The sequence below is a fragment of the Anastrepha obliqua genome, chromosome 5 (genome assembly GCF_027943255.1).
Source record: "Anastrepha obliqua isolate idAnaObli1 chromosome 5, idAnaObli1_1.0, whole genome shotgun sequence".
NCBI classification, from domain to species: domain Eukaryota; kingdom Metazoa; phylum Arthropoda; class Insecta; order Diptera; family Tephritidae; genus Anastrepha; species Anastrepha obliqua.
Genome location: NC_072896.1, coordinates 76145211 through 76159141, shown reverse-complemented (window position 1 = coordinate 76159141; position 13931 = coordinate 76145211). Strand labels below are relative to the sequence as shown.

General features: G+C 36.1%; 1 protein-coding gene, 1 long non-coding RNA gene and 1 other non-coding gene across 3 annotated transcripts in view; 1 reads left to right on the top strand and 2 right to left on the bottom strand.

Annotated features, from left to right (window-relative positions):
• The first annotated feature begins 4316 nt into the window (after positions 1 to 4316).
• On the top strand, positions 4317 to 4388 carry Trnap-ugg (transfer RNA proline (anticodon UGG)). The gene has a single exon. It is a non-coding gene; the product is annotated as a tRNA-Pro (tRNA).
• A 2839-nt stretch (positions 4389 to 7227) lies between these two features.
• On the bottom strand, positions 7228 to 9134 carry LOC129248234 (uncharacterized). Its single transcript, XR_008582608.1, has 2 exons — positions 9079 to 9134; positions 7228 to 8835 (listed from the first exon to the last, which is right to left on the bottom strand). It is a non-coding gene; the product is annotated as an uncharacterized LOC129248234 (long non-coding RNA).
• Positions 9135 to 9648: 514 nt separating this feature from the next.
• The window catches only part of LOC129249115 (solute carrier organic anion transporter family member 74D), a 29213-nt gene continuing 24930 nt past the window's right edge, over positions 9649 to 13931 (bottom strand). The window contains exons 7-9 of the mRNA XM_054888766.1: positions 13778 to 13916; positions 10885 to 11470; positions 9649 to 10773 (exon numbers count right to left, since the gene is read on the bottom strand). Of these exons, the coding sequence (XP_054744741.1) occupies positions 10625 to 10773; positions 10885 to 11470; positions 13778 to 13916 (874 nt within the window). The 3' untranslated portion in view covers positions 9649 to 10624. The remainder of the gene's footprint in view (positions 10774 to 10884; positions 11471 to 13777; positions 13917 to 13931) is intronic.

Sequence of the window (13931 nt, the reverse complement as noted above, 5' to 3'; positions counted from 1 at the left end):
TCTTGTTGAAACCAGTATCCGTCTAAACCTTTCTCACGCATTTGCGGGCAGACATAATAATGAGCCAACATCCATCGATATCGGTTTCCATCGACCGTTTCGTTTTCTCGGCAAAAATATGGTCCAATTATGGTTTTGGCGCAAATGCTGGCCCAAACAGTTACTTTCCGATCATGCGATGGCGTTTCATAAATTTCGTTGGGATTCTCAGTTCCCCAAATGCAGCAATTTTGTTTATTCACTCTGCCAGAGAGGTTAAAATGTACCTCGTCAGTCATAAAAACTTGCTTCCAAAAATTGCGTTCAGTGTCAACCATTGGAGCGACTGTTTGGCCGTATTCCAAGCGACGTGAAGGATCTGTCGGCAATATTCTTTGTGTCAATTGCACTTTATACGGAAACAAATTTAAATCATCCTTCCCCGGACGAGGCCAAAACAACCTCTTCAAAGCAAGATTTGAAAATCATTGATTTGCTTGTGAGTTTTAAGGCAAAGTGGTTTTAATATATCAAAAGATACGATTCGAGGGCGTTTACGTACAAAAGGCCCCAAATTATAAATGACGCACATTCTAAAAACCGCTGCTCTTATTATCACGCATTGAAAAAAGTCTTGTTTGGGCTAAGGAAAATTCACAGTAGAATAGGACAAACGTAGTATTCACGGACAAATCTTCCTTTTGGGCTAATAGTTGCATGCGTTGGTCCTGGTGTACTGCTGATATTCGACAACTTCAATGAACTGTTAAAAATCCAGTTAAGGTTCATCTTTGGGGATGTTTCGCCGAAAAATCATTTGGTCGTTTATTTGTGTTTACCGCCAATTTGAAATCAGTTTTGATGAATAAAATTTACCAAAATGCATTGGAAGAACTAGTCAACCTTGGATTGTACAAGAGCCAACGATCCCAAGCATCGAAGCCGAAGGTGTGTAGAGTGGAACAATAAAATGGGATTGAAATGTTGGATTGGCCTTCCCAGTCGCCTGATACCAACACGATTGAAAATGTTTGGGCAATAGTTAAGCAAGAACTCCAAGGTAAAACAACATGGACGGTGAAACAGTTATCAAGGCAAATTTAAATTATTTGGAGCCGCTTAAATCCACAAATTTCGCATTCACGTCTTTTTCAGTTAATTAAAATTTCATGATAAGATTAACGCTTCTTTTATTATTTTCAAAACAATGGACTAAAAAGAATTTCGTCTTTTAATTTTACATTGCTTCTTGATTGGAAAAATACTGTTCAAGCGAAGCAGTGGCTTGCAAAGTGTTATGGGGGACTCCGTAGAAACAACAATAAAACGATGGTTGACTGACTTCAAATGTGGTCGTGGTGGTAGCGACACCGATGATGCACAAATCAGGGGACGTCCAAATGAGGCGGTAACACCAGAAAACATCAAACAATTCACAAAATCGTTTGAATGATCGAAAATTGAAGTTGCGTGCTTTAACTCACATCGTAAAGATATCAAAATATGGCTTTATATTGCATGAGCATTTGACTATGAGAGAGCTCTGTTTAAAGTGGGTGCCGCGTTTGCTCACTGTTTTGCTTCATCAAGGCAAGGTACCCCGTCACAAGTTAATGAAAACAATGACAAAACCACATGAATTGAACTTCGAGTTGTTTTCACATTCACCGTATTCGCCAGATTTGGCTCCCAGCGACTACTACAAGTGCTCGCTGAAACTGAGACATATTCTGAGGCAAAAGATAAATCGTTCTACAAAAGTGGTATTTAAATGTTAGAGAGGCGCTGGAATAATTGCGTTGTTCTTGAATGAAATTACATTGATGAATAAAGCTAATTTTGACAAAAAAAAAACTTGTTTTCTTTGTTAGGCCCGGGACTTTTCAGCCCATGCTCGAAGTTTATCGAAAAGCTTCCTTCTCAGCGTATAGATTAAAGAAATCTGATGGAATTTCTTCAACCAGAACGACGTCGCAATCTTTTCGGGAATGAGAATTTATTTTGTATACACAAACTTAAATAACGTCGTTCGTAAATATATATATATATAAATAATTGGCGCGTACACCCTTTTTGGGTGTGTGCCTTGATGTTGTTCCACAAATGGAGGGACCTACAGTTTCAAGCCGACTCCGAACGGCAGATATTTTTATGAGGAGCTTTTTCATGGCAGAAATACAATCGGAGGTTTGCCATTGCCTACCGAGGGGCGACCGCTATTAGAAAAATGTTTTCTCTTAATTTTAGTGTTTCACCAAGATTCGAACCTACGTTCTCTCTGTGAATTCCGAATGGTAGCCACGCACCAACCGATTCGGCTACTACTAATAACTGCTATAACTACAACTAGTTTGATATTCCCGATATTTACAATCGAGATTGATTTTAGTAGTTTTAGTTTTATTTCTCTAATTATTTTAGACAATAAACATTTTATTTTATTTTATATTAAATATATAAAAAAAACTTTATTGCAAATTCAGGATAACATCGGCAAATTAGATTGCAAAAGATATATTTTTTTTGTTTTTTGACAATGTTTAATTTAATTGTAAATCAAATATCTGTGAATTTGAATTAATTGGCTTAGGCCTTAGGCTTAGGCTTATTAAATTCCTTGTCTCTTTATAAATAATTTTTTATTTTTTTTTAACTTCATTGCTCGTTCATTGGTGATAATTTTTACAATTTTACTCAGGTCGATAGCCTCTGGTGGCACTTGTTTTAATTGTGTTGCATAAGTAGAATCATTTATTGTTATATCTTATATATAAAATAAAGTCAACTTTTTGTGTGTGTTCGCTAACCGGCCGTGTCTTTGCACCGAATCAAACCAAACTTACACACATTGTTAAGTAGGTATTGAAGATGGTTTACGTATAGTTTGGATGCCTATTGGTGCATAGGGCTCGAGATATAGGTCAAAACGTGGACCCGGGCAACCTTCGGATGTGTATGTACAATATGGATATCAGATGGAAACTGTTGGTGAATGCTTTAGTTCAGAGTATTTTTCATGCCGCTCCGTGACTAGGGTCTCGAGATAGAGACCAAAACGTGGAGCCTAGGATGTGTATGTACAATATGGGTATCAAATGGAAGCTGTTGGTGAATGCTTTAGTTCTGAGTATTTTTCATGCCGCTCCGTGACTAGGGTCTCGAGATAGAGACCAACACGTGGAGCCTAGAATGTGTTTGTACAATATGGATGTCAAATTGAAGCTGTTGGTGAATGCTTTAGTACAGAGTATTTTTCATGCCACTCCGTGACTAGGGTCTCGAGATAGAGACCAAAACGTGGAGCCTAGAATGTGTTTGTATAATATGGATATCAGATGGAAGCTGTTGGTGAATGCTTTAGTACAGAGTATTTTTCATGCCGCTCCGTGACTAGGGTCTCGAGATAGAGACCAACACGTGGAGCCTAGAATGTGTTTGTACAATATGGATATCAAATGGAAGCTGTGGGTGAATGCTTTAGTACAGAGTATTTTTCATGCCGCTCCGTGACTAGGGTCTCGAGATAGAGACCAACACGTGGACCCTAGAATGTGTTTGTACAATATGGATATCAAATTGAAGCTGTTGGTGAATAATGTTATCGAAGCAACTATTTTAATTGGCAAATTCAAGAATGAAGGCGTTCTAATACCGAGAATTCCAATGATTCCACCTGAATTGCCATTTGAATTCAAGCGTTTGCAACTGCCCATTCGTTTAGCATTTGCAATAACTATCAATAAATCACAAGGGCAAACTTTAGAAATATGCGGGATGAATTTAGAAGAACCAGTATTCACCCATGGTCAACTATACGTTGGCTGTTCACGTGTTGGGAAGCCAACAGCATTATATATTTACTCAAAAACAAATAGAAAAACAAAAAATATTGTTTATGCCAAAGCGCTTGAATAAAGAATAAAGAAATAAATAATATGAAAACCATATCTTTTCTGTTCTAAACCATATCTATTCTATTTTAGTGTGCCCAGCGAAGCGGGCGGGGTTTGCTAGTTTCATATAAATAAATAAACAAATAGTTTTACTTATTTTTTTTCGCTAGGTTCAATACTTAAGATCGTTTTCTATTTAGTTTCTAATATTAATTGTTTAACATTTTATTTAATTTTTTGATATGTAAACATTTCGCTCGCTTATTTATCGATGTATTATTAAATAGACAAAATTTCAATAAAGACGAATATAAAAAAGAACAAAAAGAAAAAAAAAATTGAAAGAAACTTCATATTCATATACAAAACTCGCTCTGGGAAGAAACTCTCTGCTTGGCCGCTACTACAAATACAAAATAATGTGGAAATTAGTTTAAACTAAGCGGCTCAATGGTCTAGGGGTATGATTCTCGCTTTGGGTGCGAGAGGTCCCGGGTTCAAATCCCGGTTGAGCCCGAACTGATATTTTTAGTTAGAATAATACTAGCTTTAACCCGCGGCCCCGCTCGCGTAGGAGTAGTTTTGAGGGATTTAGGATATTTATTATTTTTTATTAATAACAATAATACTACAATACCCGGCATCCGTTGATATGCCTCGTTGAATAAAATGAAACCAACCAATCAGAAAAATATCAAGCAAAATTATTTTTATTAATTTGCTATCTCAAACCGTTTTTGAACTTTGCATTTGGGTCATAGTTGAACAACTTATGTGGATTATGAAGTCTAGAGTGTGCTATAAAAGTGGAAATAGGAAAAGCTAAGATTTTTTAGATTAAATTTAAGCAAATATTCGATTATTAGTGATGAATGAGAGTGGTGGCGTGGCCTGGGTGCTGTGGGAAGGGAGTTCCATCATAAAAACATGCCTATAACCTTCATTGGGTGAAAATATGAATGTATACAAATTTTTACGTCATTTGGTGTTGTCGTTTCTATAGTATAGAAGATAGAAGCTTAAAATTTAATAAAAAAAAAAATTAAAAAAGGGGGAAACATTTTAAAAATATACAAAAAAAAAAAACAAATGGTAAAAATCCGGTCTAATCCGAGAGTTTTCTTCAAAGGCGAATCCATATCATGTGAAGTAACTAGAGCAAAAAATAAAAAAGAAAAACAACATTTACATATTTACATGTATTTTGGTTTAGCAATTTGTTGATTTGAATGCCAAAATTTCAAAGGGAACATAAAGATACAAATAGCAATAACAAAAAGCCAGATACTTTGGCATTCAATCAAGAAACAAAAAAAAAAAAAATGCGGCTTTAGTAACTTCACATTTTACAGCGCGATTTGGGAGTTTAGAAAGGAAAAGCGTGAAGAAGCGAGAGCTTGAAATAGAAAACGAGGAGCTTGAGATGCTTGCCTGGAGCTAAAATGCTCGAAAACTGTACCAGAAAGTTTGAGGGACTACAACAACTTTCAAGACCGGGGCGCTTTTCTGTAAGCACAAAGACGGTGTCTTAGTGACTGACGTTCTGAGCCTACTTAAGTCGCGGAGGGAACACTTTTCAAACCTTCTGAATGGTGATAGAAGACTCTTCAATCGTTCACGACGGGACTATTGTTTCCTCAGCACGAGAAATAGTTGCGTATATGACGCGATGCTTAAATTTAGCATCACCTCCAAACCAAAACGACTGTGCAAAATGCCGGTGAACAGTACCAGCAGTTCTGTCGGTATTGGTAAAGACCTCTCCGAGCCGCTTGGTATCAAACAGGGTTTCAGACAGCACGATTCTCTGTCATATAATTGCGTGTGCATGCCGATGACAGTTATAACAATCGCGCCGTTAGTTTTGCCTTTTCCAAGTTGGATAAAGAAAACTGTTGTTATTCGCCAATCAGTCGGCGCACTCGGGTATTGCCACCCATGTCATTGTTGGAAATCATAATTTTGAAGTAGTAAAAAGCTTCATTTATTTAGGAATCAACATAAACTTCGATAATAATGTCAGCCCTGAAACTCAACGGAGAATCTTTCTTGAGTAGTAGAATTTTCTTTCGATGAGCAAAAATCATTCTTTGTAAGTCTCTCATCATGTTCGTCCTATTTTATAAGGCAGAAATCTAGGCGATTGCTCGCGAGAAGATTTTTGGACTTTTGCACGTTGGCGATGGCGAATATCGCCAACGATGGAACAATGAGGATAAGCTTTGCGGTAACATAAGCACAGTGTTGCAAATAAAGATTCAGCAGTTTGTTTTTCAAAATATGCTCCTTAGAAGTCAATACTATTAGAATTATATTTTTAATAGAACCATCTGTTTATTAGAACCAAGAATTATATATACAAAAACCGAAGTGAAAATAATATTACAAGCATTAAGTTGCATTTACATAAAGGTTGTTCAATGTTTAATCACAACAAATACACTTCTGCACTCGCTTAAACAAATTTTCAAAGCACTTTTGCCTCTCAGAAAACCTCCAGAACTAACTGTTTAAAGGCTTCAACAGCTTCTTCTTGCGTTGAAAAATGTTGACCTCGCACTTTATTTTTGGTGTTCGGGAACAAAAAGAAATCATTATGAGCTATATTAGACGGATGACCTATTAATTCGATCTTTTGAGTGCTCAAAAACTCTCGTGAGAGCTCGCAATGTTTTGGTAAAGGATGGTTCGTCTTGGGCGGTTGGTTTTCCTAAATTATCCGAAAATTTCTGACAACTTTTATTGCATTAAGCTTGTCTTGGAACACCCACACTGTCGATTATTCTTTTGTTTCTGGTTCATATGCATAGATCCAAGATTCGTCACCTGCCACACTGTCATAGATGTGCTTTAGGCCGCCGCGGCTGAATTTCTTCAACATATCTTTACATCAATCGACATGAGTCTTTTTTTGGGCATAAGTCAAAGTAAGTTGTTCAATGCACTTCTGTTTCAATAGTCCACGTCGAAAATCATAATATTTCATCGCACGCAAATTTTCACCAAGTTAATTCCATATTTTGGGCGAGATGAATTTTTCAACTCACTGAAAAAAGAACAAATCAAGCAAATCAATACCAAACTTTTCGATAAAAATATCAAATTACAGCTCATCACACATAGTGTTGCAAAGGCGCAAAATATAAAAGGCAAACCTCGTACAAGCGCTCCTGCTCTGAAGTGGACACGGACTTGACTTCCCTTGGTGAGTTCGATTGAGGTCGGTTAGCACGATGAAGAAACGACTGGCGCGCTTTGTTAAACTCGCTTTAGCTGTTAACGCACTAATCAAGAAGCGTACACGGCGAGCTTCGTAAGATCTACGGGCTATGGTTCCAATATGAAAACGCTAATCTTCAATTTTATCCTAAAATATTTTATTTTTGATTTAGTAAAAAATATCCAGGCTTCGGCAAAGTCACTCATGTACATGCGTGTGTTGTTTATGTGCTTATGTCTTCCATAAAAATGATAATTACAATTTTTTTCGTATAATACATATATACAAAGATATAAAATACTTTAATTACATTTTACAATTTACCCTTTTTAATATTGAAGCAAATTGTTCGAAATATTATTGTATAATATTGTATAATATAATATGATAAAGTAAAATTACATGGTAAATTACTGTGATTTGTAACTGCAAAGATAATAAAAAATATCGGTTACATATATGTATACATCTACCCACTTATGTATATATGTATATGTACGAGTGCACATAGGAAGTAGGCAAAATGTTAATGATACACTTAATAAATTCATGAATTACATATTTCCTCGTACTGTAGTTAAGGCACAGCACATCCACATATTCACTGATCTGGGTGATGTTTACTTTATTTAAGGCAATTTTTTGGAGCATACTCCTATGGCATAACTTCAGTTTAGTATCCACATCGTTAACGAAAGGTTCGATCCAACTTTTTTGACATTTTACAAGAGCAGCAAAATATATGTAAAACTCGAACAGAACAGCACTTTTAATATTAGTATTTGAAGTGGAGGCTAAAAAGGTTTTGAAGCACTTACCTCATTTTTAGGAAATAAAGGTTAATCTGCAGGGGCTAAATCTAGACTATAGGGAGGACGGTTGAGTGTTTTAGGGCCACATTTTTGTGGGCGAACTACTGTAATTGAATTCTTGTAAGTGGGCGCGTTGTCTAGAGAAAGAAACACATCTTGGGTCAATATCTGCTTCGTTTTTATGTAATTCCCTGCAACATTTAAATCTTTTTTATGATTAACTAATAGTGTTTTAGTTTCTACGGAAAAATGTTGCCTTTCTACGGTATAAAAATTGTGCAATGTTGCACTCAATGCTGTAAAAGGGCACGTTACATACACGAGTATGTATCTATCTTTGTTTTGCACACGCATTTCTTAATATTAATGTTTCCAGTAGTCAGTCGATTTTCAGAGCAACTGACACCCATGACAAAACTTTACTGAATGTAGACTGTTGTTTATTTATCTGTAAGACATTCAAGTATTTCAATTTAAATTTAACTGTAAGTGGAGCGCAACGTAACTAAAATTAAAATAAACTTTGAGAAAAATATAGGAGTAGTCAGAAACATGCAGCGAATTAATAGCAGAAATTAGAGGGACAGATAAATGGTTAAAGTTTAATTGTAATATTCATTAAATAAACTTAATGTAATCGTGTGGGTCTCCTTTACCCCATTGTAGTTACTCCTACCGATCACAGCCTTGACAGATTCGGGAATTGAATTCCAGAGCCTCACAGCATTAATAAAGCGCAGCCTTGATGAGGACAAGTAGGAATATTTGGATACAATCAGAGTTTGATGTTAATCTTAATTTTTCGAATGATTTTCTGCCATGAAAAAGCTCCTCATAAAATATCTGCCGTTCGGAGTCGGCTTAAAACTTTAGGTCCCTTCATGTGTGGAACAACATCAAGATATCAATATCGTGGGCGATGCTATGACTACTTTTCTGCGCCTGCTGATATAGTAGGTGTTGATAACAAAAATCTGATGAACTACATCAGCAGCATAATGAGGTTAACACAACCGCGGACTAGTCACCGTTCGTAGTCTACAAACACTCACCACTCCCCATCCCTTCCCTTCCTCCCCCCTCTTTGTCCTCCAATGGTATCACAAAGGACGAACCAAACTATCTCGTCCAAGTGGGCCCTACCCTCTGGGCAACCATTACAACCTAACCTAACCTAACATGCCGGGCAACTGCGATTATTTCTGTGATTTTATCGACAGTTTCTTTAAGGGGTAACACCACTGTACACGCGTAAAATAAATACGATTTTTAAAGATTTTTTTTGTATAGCAGGAAAGGGGAAACAATCACTCTGATTTGGGAAGTTGTTACTTATATACTAAAATACAAAACTACAAAGTTTGATCGAAAAATTTTACAAAATGGCGGCATTGGAGACATTTTTGTAATGTGGTTTCTCTTGAAGGAGCTCCGCGGCACGCAGCATAGAGGGTGCAAATTTTAATCTGGAACAAAGAAACATTTTTTTTTCTTAATCTAGATAAGAATAGCTAGAGAAACACGTAGGGGATTTAAAAAATATTTATTTTTGTGGAATTAGCAAGCATTTGAAGGAAAAAACTCTATTTTGGACTAAAAAAACGGCACTTAAATAATTCTAACAATCGTTTAAATTAATCTATCGAAAATCCCCTACGCTCTTCTCTTAAGAAGGTTATTATACAGACGTAGTGAAAAACCTGATTAAAAATATTTAAAATTGTTTGAGTTATGCTCCGTGCCAATTTCAGAAAACGTGTTTTGAGAAAAACGCGTTTAAAGTTTGGAAATTTGGAGAAGTCGTTAGGTAGCAGTCACTAACGCTTGGTTAAAAGCTTAAAATATTTATGAAATAGACTTCGGTAACGTATACAACTTTTTGTTCTGTATTTTAAAAGGTTCAAAGAATTTTTTAAGCTTATAAAAAAAAAATCAATTTTTTGAAATTTCTACAGTGGTGTTACCCCTTAAGATTAAAAATGCCTGAATGGAATCGACGAAACTAAAATTGCACGTAATTAGCTGTTACAGACTCGGCACCATAAACACCATTCACAATTTCAGCGGCCTGACTTGCATTTTCGCCTTTATCAATGAAAAATTGTAAAATGCACCGAATTTTCTCTTTGTTAACTTCCATTGTTAACACCCTGTAACTCACAACTGAATGGAGCAAACAAAAAAACAGCAAAAGAGTTTTTAGTGTGAAATGTCACCTTGACAACGAGCTTAAACTTTAAATTATTTGATTGATACTTGACGAGGTATCGATCACTACAGCCATCTATCGAAGAAATAATGGATTGTTCTTTTTCCCCGAGTAGTGATTTTTTTCTTTTTCCCCATGTAGTGCTAATCACAAACACCCACCTCCTCCCTCCTTTCCCCACATTTACTAATATATGTAAACTCATTATATTTGGCTTACATACTATATTACTGTTTTTTTAGAGCTTTAATTTAGTCTAAGCTACTAGAAATTGTGAAAAAATTTGATTTGAAAAAATTGCCGGTTAAAAACCATTTGTGAATTTTGGTAACGAAATGTATGCAATACATATGACAAACTGTACATGTCTTGCATACTAAATTCAGTAAGTTTAAGAGTTCCGTTATTTCTCTTTGAATTCCTCAATTTAAAACATAGTACTTTAACTTAAAATATGTCAATGGACTTAAAAATGTACAAAAGGTGAGACGTCAATTGCTGCACATACAGATTATGACTTATGTGCCAATAGTGGAGTAAGTGGTTTGTCTTTTCGACGCATTTCTTCAAGATGCTGGGTCTCCTTTTCACCATATAAATCGAGATGTCTGCCATGGTACCAGACCAAAATGTCAAAGACTATACCGATTGATGTAAGCGCTGGAATGGAAAAATTCAAAACAGTTACACATATAAAAGTAATACATACATATGTACATACATAAGTACTTGTTTTGTTTACATAAGCAAATGAAATTCAAGTGGACTTACACAAAGCCAATATATTCACGTAGTAGCGGAATTTTGTCTGTTCATATAGCTGACAATTTCCCCTGCCATTACAAGTTTCCGTCCAAACTAAGCACGTCGAATCAATTATACGCCCAAAAATAATCGGACCAGGTATAAGTGCTAACAAGCTGATCATCATTAAAGAGAGCCCCTGAGCGAAGGATTTATCTTGGGTCGATACAGAGCGATAATTAACCAATAAATTGCCAATCCGTCCAGATGAGCCGAACCAATTCACGATCATCGAGGCAATTGTGAAACTGTAAAAGGCCACAGAACAACCTTTTAAGCATACTCCAGGTGTGAGTATTTCGGAGAGCGTGTCTATGGAGCGTCGTGTGCGTGAAACGCTGCTATTGGTGGTTGTTGATGATGTAATCGGATTGCTAAAATAGGGTATGTTTGTGGGAAGTGGTGGCGCTCCTGTTGTAGATTCTGACTGCATTTGTTTTAGTAGTCGTTCTGGAGTGCTTAGGCTGGTAAGAAAACTAGGTGTAGTAGCCGTGTGTGAGGGCGTAATGGTAAAATCATCGATTGCTTCAACGCAGGAACAATTTGAAAAAATCTGCAGAGAAAATTTTTAATAGGAAAAAAAATGTATGTGTATTATTGGGGGCTCGAATTACAGTATTTTTTTTCTCGCATTATTGCTATCCTTCGCAGTAATGTAATTATTTTTAAAAACGTCGAAGAAGTATAAACAACTATGCTCGAGAAATTTCTGTGATGGTAAGTAAAGAGGAATGCAATGAAAGTAAATATTTGTAATATTGCAAAAGAGCTCTGATCGAAGTTTAATGAAGCCAATAAAAAAGCAAAAAACGATCAGTGTTTTGTAACTTGGATACTCGCAAAAGTTGGACAGAGTGTATTGAATTACCAGTGGCCAACTTATACAGACGTTACTAAAGGGTGATTAATTTGGAGATATCGGAATTTAAATTAAAATAAAACAACGAAAATTCAAATTGATTAGGCAATCTTTATTATTTTTGTGTAGAACCATTCATGGGATTTATTTTTTGAAGATAATTCCCTTCAAATGTTGGTCGCAAATGTGCCGTAATTCGGCCATCCGTAAACACCAATTGTTTAATGACTCGCTGGAGGACTTCGGTCGGTGTCACGGGAATAACTTTAGTAATGTTGGCTTCCAGTGCCTACATCGAGACTGGTATATCCACAAAGTATTTAGAATTTACATACCCCCACAAATAAAAGGTCAAAGACTATTTCGTGTTTTTTTTATTTATTTTTAAGTAAAATTGTTGCATTGGATTTAATTTTACATATTTCCAAGTTAATTATTTATTTTTATTGGTCACTGATTATTCATCACATTTTTTATCATCAGTTCATAGCATAAATCTGATGCACTAACTGCAAAATTGCGCCATATTGAATCCGCCATATTGGATCCGCCATTTTGAATTTCAAGAAGTGCCACTTTGCTTTCGAAAGTAAACATAATTACCTACATTTTAAGCCCTCATAGACCTCTTTTCGTCAAAATCTATTCTGGGGGCAGGGGGTCTCACGTTCAGAAAGAATGCCCCATATATATATATTAATTTTGAGAAGAAAAGAAGAAAGCCGTAAAAAATCGAATTTCTATTCTGAACAAACAATGCTATACTCGTATATCTGGTGGCATATACAATTTGTCAAAGCAGTTTGAAAGCAGCTGAAAACATCTCTGGCGATACCTATCGATGGAAATCACAATGTACAGAATTGAAAGGTGTGGCCCATATCAATCCGTTAATCCGCTCTCAGCAAATTTGAAGAATCAGTTGACTCGCTGTCTTAATAACGAATATGAACGCGGTTTGTATACAACAGAGGTCGGCAACAACTGAGATTGTGTTGGTGATATACGAAGGAATCAACACAACCAACATGCAAGTTACTTCTTACCGTCTGATTGGAAGAGCGTAGAAACGCATGTGAAATGAGCGGACACAATTAGTCTGCGAAGTCTCCTATGACGTGCTACTCCCACAATTTTGCTTGGTATGGTCAACTCTTGTATCCTATCATTCTTGGGTGACAACTAATGAAGTTTGTAGTAGGGAGGGTAAGGCCTCATTTTACATGCTTCGTACAACTTCCCATAAATTTTAAGCTGTCTGTAAACGAAAATTTGTAAATATTTTAAAGAATTATTCGTTATTGCGTCAGCAAATTATTAACAAATATTATTTTGTGTACTTATTTACCATCTTTAATGTGCAGGTGTTATTGATGCTACGAAATACTATTGATATGAGGATGCTTTCTTTTGAGAAGAAGTAGAAAGTGTAATATTGCCTTTGCGCGAGGGAAACAAATCTATATGTAACCTTTCGCACCCTATCAATAGCAAATCGTTCACGAAAAAAATTATCAGCAAGAGTTGCCAATAAGAGTCGATGTGGATAATAATAATGACAGTCCACTCTTCAGATGCAAGTGTGAGCCATAGAAACAAGAACGCCCCCATCAGAGAGCGCTAGATGTCACATCGGTGTAGTTGCATGAAAGAGATGTGAAAATGCCAACAGTATCCCAGAAGAAGAATAAATTACGTAAACAACTCATGAATAAATTGAGCAAGTCCGACGTCATACACGCATCAGTTCTGTGAAGTTCGCTGAGAGCAAAGTAGCGGTACCACCACCAAATTAGCAAGAGCCGTGGGTTCTACTGGATAATTACTTACCGAATAAATTTTTAGGTGTGTAAATGTCATATGAATGTACTTATATAACAATGTGAGATCTGTTTTTTAACCAAAGAAACCTTTGATTTTTAATTCAAAGAACTTTTAACCTCTCGGATATCCTGCTTCAATATTGCCCTCCTATAGGAAAAAAAAAATTCTTGAACTCACCCTTATTTTTGGATCCCATGATTTACACCCCGCATGGCATGCGGAGAAAAATGTTGTATCACTAGCCTCATGGCAGACTGGTGAATATGGCACAGAATTACAGGAACAATTGTTATTACACTGAGTGGTGAAGTTATAGCTGGAAAATAAAATG